At 31.7% G+C, this 8,985-nt stretch overlaps 1 protein-coding gene across 1 annotated transcript; it reads left to right on the top strand.

Moving 5' to 3' along the window:
- On the top strand, positions 92 to 2,116 carry LOC107617714 (uncharacterized protein At2g34160). Its single transcript, XM_016319556.2, has 5 exons — positions 92 to 453; positions 609 to 657; positions 1,477 to 1,539; positions 1,645 to 1,709; positions 1,828 to 2,116. The coding sequence occupies exons 1-5, from the start codon at positions 337 to 339 to the stop codon at positions 1,927 to 1,929; spliced, it is 396 nt and encodes a 131-aa protein (XP_016175042.1). The 5' UTR covers positions 92 to 336; the 3' UTR covers positions 1,930 to 2,116.

Raw genomic sequence — 8,985 nt, 5'->3', positions numbered from 1 at the left:
CATTACAATAAATAATTTTTTTTATTTTTAATTTGAAGCAACAATTCATGTTAAGTTATTATATAATATAAGAGAGTTATTATGATTAATTAATTAAGAGTATCAATGTTTGATTTCATGCAGTTTTTTTCGTTGGCGACAACAACACACTATACTATTTTAAACAAGCAGCAGCATATTGCACTTTTTAAATACTCGGAAAATAAAAAGAATAATTATTTCATCTCAATATATATTGGATTTGGGGGAACGCTTCCATTAAATTAGGGTTTTCATTCTTCTGTACTTTGTATTCTATCTATCTTTTACCGCTTCTTCAGCTCACAGAAAGAGACAATGGAAGCAATCACAGAAGGAGTGAACAACATCAACATCTCCGAATCCCACAAGAAGAATCGCATTCAGGTCTCCAACACCAAAAAACCCCTTTTCTTCTACGTTAATCTCGCCAAGGTATGTATCAATTATCAATTATTTTTTAGGTTAATTTTTTTTTTCTATATAAAGCTGGAAACTTTTGAGGATTTTAGGTTATATTAGTTTATTCGGTATTTATTGATGCTACTAGTATTTATTGTATTTTGTTTCTATATTTTTTATTTTAACAGAGGTATATGCAACAGCACAATGAGGTTGAGCTTTCTGCTCTAGGAATGGGTAATGTATATTGGAACTTTAATCTGTTTCAACATTTTGGAAATTTCTAATGAGGATTGTTTATTTTGGTGGTTGTGAATTGTGAATTGTGTTTGTGAACTTTGTGTGAGGTTGAGTATTGTGTCAAAATGAAGAATGGTACAAATAATGAAACGTTTCATTAAACCAAAGATGTTATGTTTTTGTTAGCACAATGTTTATAATGTTTATCATCTTACATCAAATCCATTCTCTTATATGTTTATTGAAAAGAAAATGCTTTATTTCACTAGTTCTAATGGTATAATAATGAGTAGAATGTGATTTAAGAATAAAATTTGACACTGAATCTAGATGTTATTCATTTCTCTGATGCATTATCTTGTTATCTCCTCCTTTCATAAACTCGGTATAATAGTTTCTGATTATAGAAGGGTTATGAATGTCTGTGCTGTGATATGTGCTCTTTTGTGCTTGTTTTTCCGAAGTCTACTAATAATTCGTAGCAACTAGCATATTTGAGCAAGGATTCACAATGGAACTTGAAAAATTTGTGTAATAGTTGTCAAATTTGGTAAGCTAATTGAAGTATTAGACAGCACTGTGTTTTGGAAATGCAATACTTGTAGTTGTAGAGCTGTTTCACTGATTTTGAAGTATAACACATTGTTTCCTGGGATGGGAGAATTACATTTCAAAATTAATATGAGGAATATATGCATGATTTCTTTAGTGATTTATTTATGAGTTGTTCTTTTGTAGTTCAATATTTCTCAACTTTTTTCCGTGATTGCAATTTTGATATTTCTGAATTATTTGTTTTTTTTTATTTTGCTGCAGCTATTGCCACAGTGGTAACCGTTGCTGAAATATTGAAAAATAATGGGCTTGCCGTTGAAAGGAGTAAGACATTTTATGATTATTGTTGTTGTTGTTGATGAGCGAAATTGTTCCCCCTTCGCTCTTTCTTTTGGCTCAAATGATCGAAAAGTTAAATTCATGATGCAGAAATCATGACATCAACTGTCGACATAAAAGATGATTCGAGAGGGAGACCTGTTCAAAAGGCCAAGGTAAGAGTGGAAAAGTCTAAATACAATGCTTGCTGATTTTAGATTATGATTGTTGTCTTAATTCTTCTGATCTGCTGCATTGATTTCTGACTGCTACATGTGATAAATGGTGTTTTAGATTGAAATATTACTTGGGAAGACTGCAAACTTTGACGAGCTGATGGCTGCTGCGGCTGCCGAAGGTGGCGAAAATGGAGACGTCGAAGAAAACAATGCATAAGGGTTATGGAAATTACTCGTGAATCGGGTGATGACATTTTGTACTCTTTAAAGAATTTCATTTTTGTTGTTAGTTGGTAGAAGACAAGCATAGAATTCATTATATATAATGTGACTTGCAATTTTAAACTCTTAAATTCCTTCATTTCTTTTATCCATATAAAAAGAGTGCCCGGTGTTTTCTTTCTCGGTGGGACTAATATATGGAGATGATGCATTGGCCATTTGATTATTTTGGGAAACATTCATATCTATGCTTTTATGCTCTGGTTGAGAAGCTTGTTGAGAAATTAGAATTTTGAATTCGAGATTTATTTTGTATTTGAATATTAGTTTTTTAATGTATAAACAAAAATTATAGCAAAAGTTATTTTGAAATGGATAGAGTATATTTTTCAAGATGGATCAATGTAATTTACTTTATTACTAGAAAAGGAAAAAAAAAAGTATTTCAGTATTTCTGAGAAATGCCAAACGGGCATCAACAAAGGTGATGACTGAATGAGAAATTTTTTTTTTTATAGCATCATTTTCATTTGTAGCTTTGAATTTTTCATCTAATAATAGTGTCTTCAGACATAAGTTTAACTCTTGATTTTGTGACACTCCAAAAGTAAACATCTTGAATTGAAAATTATTTGATGAATTTAACTTTGGCATGGTGGGTTTGATGAATTATGGATCAAAATAATGATTACGATCATAGAAAATAATTTATTTCAATTTGTTGAAAAAATAATTTTTCTTACATTTATAAGGCATTGAATACGTCAAAAATTTAACTTTCTATTATTATAATTTGGAAACATCAAAATTTATTATTTTATTGGCTAAAGAAATGTTATTGTCACCTTAACATAACATTACCAAACCAACTGAAATTCTAAATCAACATTCTGTTTTAAAAAAAAAAAAAATTCTAAATCAACATAGTCCTAAAAGTTATATTTGCCCTCATAAGTTAGTTCAAATTGCCAATTAGAAGGAGCAACATCATCAAACTCCAAGGTTTTCCCATCACTAGTTTTGACTTTTGACCTTAAAAGACAAGATTTGTCCAACCAAGTTAACCCCCAATTAACCAATTTTGTCCCCAACTTTTTGACATGGTAAGCCAGTTAAGATTTCAGCCTTTGATGATAACACTAGAAACATCACCAGCATTACCAACATTGAACACCAACACAAGCAACCAATAAGGTGTCCCTTTCAACTGAAACTTGACACCACCTTGTTTATGACATGGAACTCTTCTATATAAAACAGGTACAAACTTTTATATAAAAGAGTAAATCAGTACATGAGTAATGATTAGGAATCATAATTTATTTTTTAATATATATATAGGTGAGTTCTACCCAACCCCCTCTAACTCAACATGTAAATTACCCCTTGTGACGTGACATGTTTTAATTGGATGTTTAGTTTTAATTTGAGTTAATTTAACTCAATAAGAGTTAATATCTTAATTAAAGTAGGATAATTTTGTAATTAAATATTTTTTAAGAGGGATGAATATATAATTTCTATAAACATTAAAAAGTAAAGTTATATTTTTATCATTGTTCAAAAATTCAATTCACCGTTGATGAATTCTTCACCGTTGCAGATCACCAATGGCTCTACTGCGTCAATATATTCTTCAATTTCAATTAGGAAACAGAGAGCAAGTGCGATGGTTTCAATTGAAGGGCAATTCTGGGGGAATGACACTGATACTCCGTCATCTTCTTCCTGATGCTCAAACCATGCTGGAATTTCCTTCCTAAGGATCAACATTTGCAAGAAGTCTTCACGATCAGCCACAGCATGCCTTTGATATAACATCATCAATTGAAAAGAAAGGATTCATTGTTTAGGAGCATGATTTGGGGAAGAAACAAAAATTGGATTTTTAATAATTTAGTAAATTATACCATTATTCACTTTGGGCTATAATTTAATTATCAATAGTTTAACCATAGTTAACATAACTACCAATTAGAGAGTGACATGTCAAAGAGGGTAATGTACATGTTATTATAGGAAGAGTAGAGTAGAATTTACCATATATATGTAAAAACTTTTTTTATTTAAAAAATATGGAGATAATAAAGAGAAAACAAATTAGGACTTCCAGTTATTTTTCAGATTAAATTATCATTTTCAACTATAAAAATTTAGAGTATTGATTTTATTTACAGGTAAATTTGTCAATGTTTTAAACTTTTATAGATAAAAATTTATTCATCTTTTATGGATACAAAACTAATTTTATTATTTATGAATAAATTTTTATGAATTTTTTATAAATAAAAATAGTAGTTGAAAATTGAAATACGAAAAAATGCCCTCTGCAAAATTTCTTTACTTATTTTCTTAAGTGATGTTTTTTATTTAGTAAAAAACCTTAGTAGAAGGGTAATTTTGAAAGGGGAAAAATGTATCTTGTTAAGGGTAATTTTCGAACTCCATTTCTACATAATTCGAACCAGCTTGGTTCGAATTATACACAAACACATGCACACACATCATTCGAACCAGCTTGGTTCGAATTACAAACAAACACACGTACACACATAATTCGAACCAGCTTGGTTCGAATTACACAGAAACACACGTACACACAATAATTCATGGTATAATTCGAATTATGCTGTTAAAAAATTAATAATTTATTAAAAAAATTTATTAAAAAATTTATTAAAAAAATTAATAATTTAAAAATTTAAAAAAATATATATTTTATTTCATACATTAAAAAAAAGCTAACAAAATATTTAATTACGAGACTTCTTTAAAATATTAATGAGTTATCAATTCGAATTCCATACAATACTTTTCTGTCCATTTTTAATAGTTCATGAATATTTTTTAATAAAATTTTTTAAATTATACTACAAAAAATATTTTATCCTATGCAAAACAATTTAAAAAAAATGGCTTAAAAAATGTTAGGAGTACTATACAAATTTGTAATGTTATAATAATTTAGGTAAATACATGCATGTACTCAAATTTTAAATAAAATACTCTACATAGTCAATAATAATTTAGAAATGAAAGAAAATATTTTATTCCATACAAAATAATTAAAAATATATTTTATTCTATACAAAATAATTTTAAAAAATGGCTTAAAAGATGTTAGAAGTATTATAAAAATTTGTAATGTCCTAATGACTTAGGACATTAAAAAAATACTCCACGTAGTCACTAATAATTTAGAAATTAAAGAAAAAATATTTTTATCATGTATTTACCTAAATCACTAGAATATTACAAACTTTTATAGTACTCATAACATCTTTTAAGCCATTTTTTAAATTATTTTGCATAGAATAAAATATTTTTTTGGTATAATTTAAATAAATTTATTACAAGCTGGTTCGAATTATGTGTGTGCGTGTGTTTGTGTGTAATTCGAACCAAGCTGGTTCAAATTATGTAGAAATGGAGTTCGAACCAAACTGGTTCGAACTACATATAAACGTGCATTGGTGGATTCATGAAGCAATTTTCGTTTTGGCTTATTCACGTAAATTATTTTCTCCCTTGGCTTATTTTTGTTTTTTACCCAAAGCTTAAACTCGTGACTAGCAACAAATGTTACCAACTACATAAGTCAAAGTTCAAGGAAACAAATTGCAGTCTTTTAAAATAAAATTTTGCAATTTTATTAAATAGATGATGATGATATAATTTGATGAGGATGACGATGATTTAAGACAAAGAAATTAAGAGATGACCCATGGTATCTCCACCTTGCTTGTCACCATAGAATGTTGCATTAGCATCAGAATACCAACCTGATGAAATAATATAGGCTTGGATCAACACCAACAGAACAGTAAGACAGATAGGTTTAGGCATGACTAAGGTGGTTGACCACACTCGGGTTCAAGTCTCAATGAAGACACTAGATGAAGAATCCTTAAATAGAATGTCTTAGAATGTAGGTGAGTGTGTCTAAGTTATATGACCGGACAAAAAAAAGTTTAATTAAGAGTAAGTGACTTTTTCGGTCTCTAAATATTTGTCCGACTTCGCACTCCCTAATAAATATAAAAATTAAAATTGGTCTCTATCTACTTTGATATATGTACGTTCTAGTCCATGCAACCAGTTCTGAACAGGTCACTTGGTGATATATTTGTAACTTGTCCACGTGAATTTTTTTCCTTCATAATTGAGACAAATCGTTCTTGAACTTTTGTTAAAATACTGCTTCATAAAGAGGTGTTATCATCTGGATATTCACAATTGTTTAGGGTTTTTTCTTTATTTTTCATTGTCTTCATTGTGTGTAGAGTGAAGATAAGGACTTTTCTCCTGAAAAAGACTATGGCTACAAAAATCAGAGACTCTTTTTCACGAACCGTGGAGAAAAGCAGTGAAACTGAAAAGAATTTGTGCTAGAGTCCGACTCTGGGTTCCACTGGGAGTATAAGAAAAAAGGCAAACTAAGGGAGGAAAAGATTTGTAGCACCTAGATGTCATTGTGTCACATATATGCAATATTGTTTGAATTTAATACGCAGAAAATTTGAACAGGTTTTTTTTTGTTGCTCTTATTTTAAGATAAACATTTTTCACTTTTGTTTTGTTTTGGGAGAAAAACCCTTATCTTCACTCTACATACAATGAAGAATAAAGAGAAAATCTTAAACAACTATGAATATTTAGATGATAACACCTCTTTATAAAACGCAGCGTTTCAACAAAGGTTTAGAGGGCAATTTGTCTCAATTATGAAGGAGAGAAATCTACGTGGATAAGTTGCTGACACATCAGCAAATGACTCCGATTGCAGTGGAACGTACATATATCAAAGTAGATAGGAACCAAGAGCAGAGTTAGATGAAATATTAGAGAGTGACAAAAAATATTTACACAATAAAATAAGATTTAAATTAAATTTTAATGGAGGCTAAACTAAAATTTACCAATGTTCTGAAAACCGGACCGGACCGGCCGGTTCGACCGGTTTAACCGCGAACCGGCGATGCCAACGGTCCGGTCCTCCTGCAGAAACCGTTCTGGAAAGAACCGGCAACAAACCGGCGAACCGGTCAAAAACCGGCCGGTTGGACCGAACCGGTAACCGGCCGGTTCTGCATAAACGACGCCGTTTTATTATTTAAAAAAAAGAAACCCTTAACCCGACCCGACCCGACCCGTAGAGCACCCTGCACCCCAACCAGCCCCCTTTCTTCCCCCGCATCCCTAATTCTGAATCAGTGAGTCATATTCATCTGCGTGAGAGAAGAGAACAGAGAAGACTGAACCCTCCACGCCCGAACCCTAGCCTGCCACCGCGCCCTCCTTCGTCGCCGCGGTCACCGGTCAACAGCGCAACCGCCGTCGCCTGGTCGGCAGCTCAAGTAGCCCTCCTTCTTCGCCTGGTTCCCTGCCCAGTAGCCATCCATCTGCGTCGTCTTTATCTTCTCAACACCAGCAGGCAGTAGCCCGTCCCATCGTCTTCATCGTCGCGCGGTGAGTAACTCGTCTCTGCTCATCTTTGTTCTTTGCCTCTGTGAACTTCGACTTGCCTCTGTAAACTGACTTCCTCTGCTCATCTTTGTTCTTTGCCTCTGTGAGTAAATTTATAATGATAGAAAAATCATGAAATTTGGCAACACTTAAAAGAAAGAATGAGAAAATTGGAGCAGTCTGTAGTTGAATGGAAGTGTTTAATTTTGTTCAAAGGGAATTATGCAGTAGCAGAATGGGGGGAAAGGGTACTGGGAAAGCAATAAAGCATAGTTAGAAAGAAGAAAAAAGGATCCATCTTTTTTGGTAGCAGGCAGCAGATGATAATTGAAATCCATAAAAAAAACAGCTTTGCCCCCAAAAACAAAGTAATGAAGAAGGGTACCTGCATCATAAACGAGACTAGTACGAGGGATAGTGTTAGGGAAGTGTCTTGGTAACTTGGTTTGCAGCTCAATTTCTGGTTGTTGGTAACTTGGTTTGCAGCTCAATTTCTGGTTGTTGGCAACTTGGTTTGCAGCTCAATTTCTGGTTGTTGGTAACTTGGTTTGCAGCTCAATTTCTGGTTGTTGGTAACTTGGTTTGCAGCTCAATTTCTGTTTGTTAGTAACTTGGTTTGCAGCTCAAATTCTGTTTCTTGGTAACTTGGTTTGCAGCTCAATTTCTGGTTGTTGGTAACTTGGTTTGCAGCTCAATTTCTGTTTGTAGTTCAATTTGTGTTTGTAGTTCAATTTCTGTGTGTTGCTCAAATTTCTGTTTTGTAGCTCAAATTTTTACTGTTTTGTACTTTGTTAATGCTGGAAACTGACTTGGTTTTGCATATTTGTTGACTGGCTGAATTTCTCAAATTTGTTCTGCATAATTGTTGATGTTCATTGTGTAGATAGAGTTATTAATGTTTATTGCTGTGGCTGTTTTTGATTTCATATATGTTTTAGGATGTGTATTTATAATTTATTTATTATTCTATTCTAAAACGGTTTTTCCGGTTGAACCACTGGTTAAACCGGTTAGACCAGTGAACCAGTGAACCAGTGACTAGAGCGGTTTGATGACCGGTCCGGTTTTCTGAACCTTGAAATTTACATATAATTTACACGTAAAAATTTAAAATTAGGAGGGTCATTGCCGCCTTTCCTACTACATAGTTATATGGACTGATTTGAATTTTTTATATTTGTTAGGAGGTGCGAAGTTCATTGAATAAATAATTAGGAATCGAAAAGGATATTTATTTTAAAAATAATAATTATTTTTGAGGATGTAATATTATGCTATTGGATACACCTATAAAGTTAAAGTTAGTGTATCAAAATAAAAGATAAAAACTGTATCAATAATAATGACAATAGATAAATTATTAGACTTACTCTTTTAATTTAGTTACTAGTTATCTAAGGGGATATGTAAAGAAAAAGTGAAAAACAATAACTTTCGATTCTTATTGATGTATTACAAGAAAACATATAATCTTTTGATTTTGCTTCCTTATATATACGATCGTATATATAGTAAAATTGCAATTTTGGAAAAAAAAATGAAATTAGAATCGTGCAGCAAGATTATTATATTTAAACTGGCGTTG

This window comes from Arachis ipaensis, chromosome B09 (genome assembly GCF_000816755.2).
Source record: "Arachis ipaensis cultivar K30076 chromosome B09, Araip1.1, whole genome shotgun sequence".
In the NCBI taxonomy this organism is placed as follows: Eukaryota; Viridiplantae; Streptophyta; class Magnoliopsida; order Fabales; family Fabaceae; genus Arachis; species Arachis ipaensis.
The sequence above is the reverse complement of the archived record's forward strand: the minus strand, read 5'-3'. Positions and strand labels throughout refer to the sequence as shown.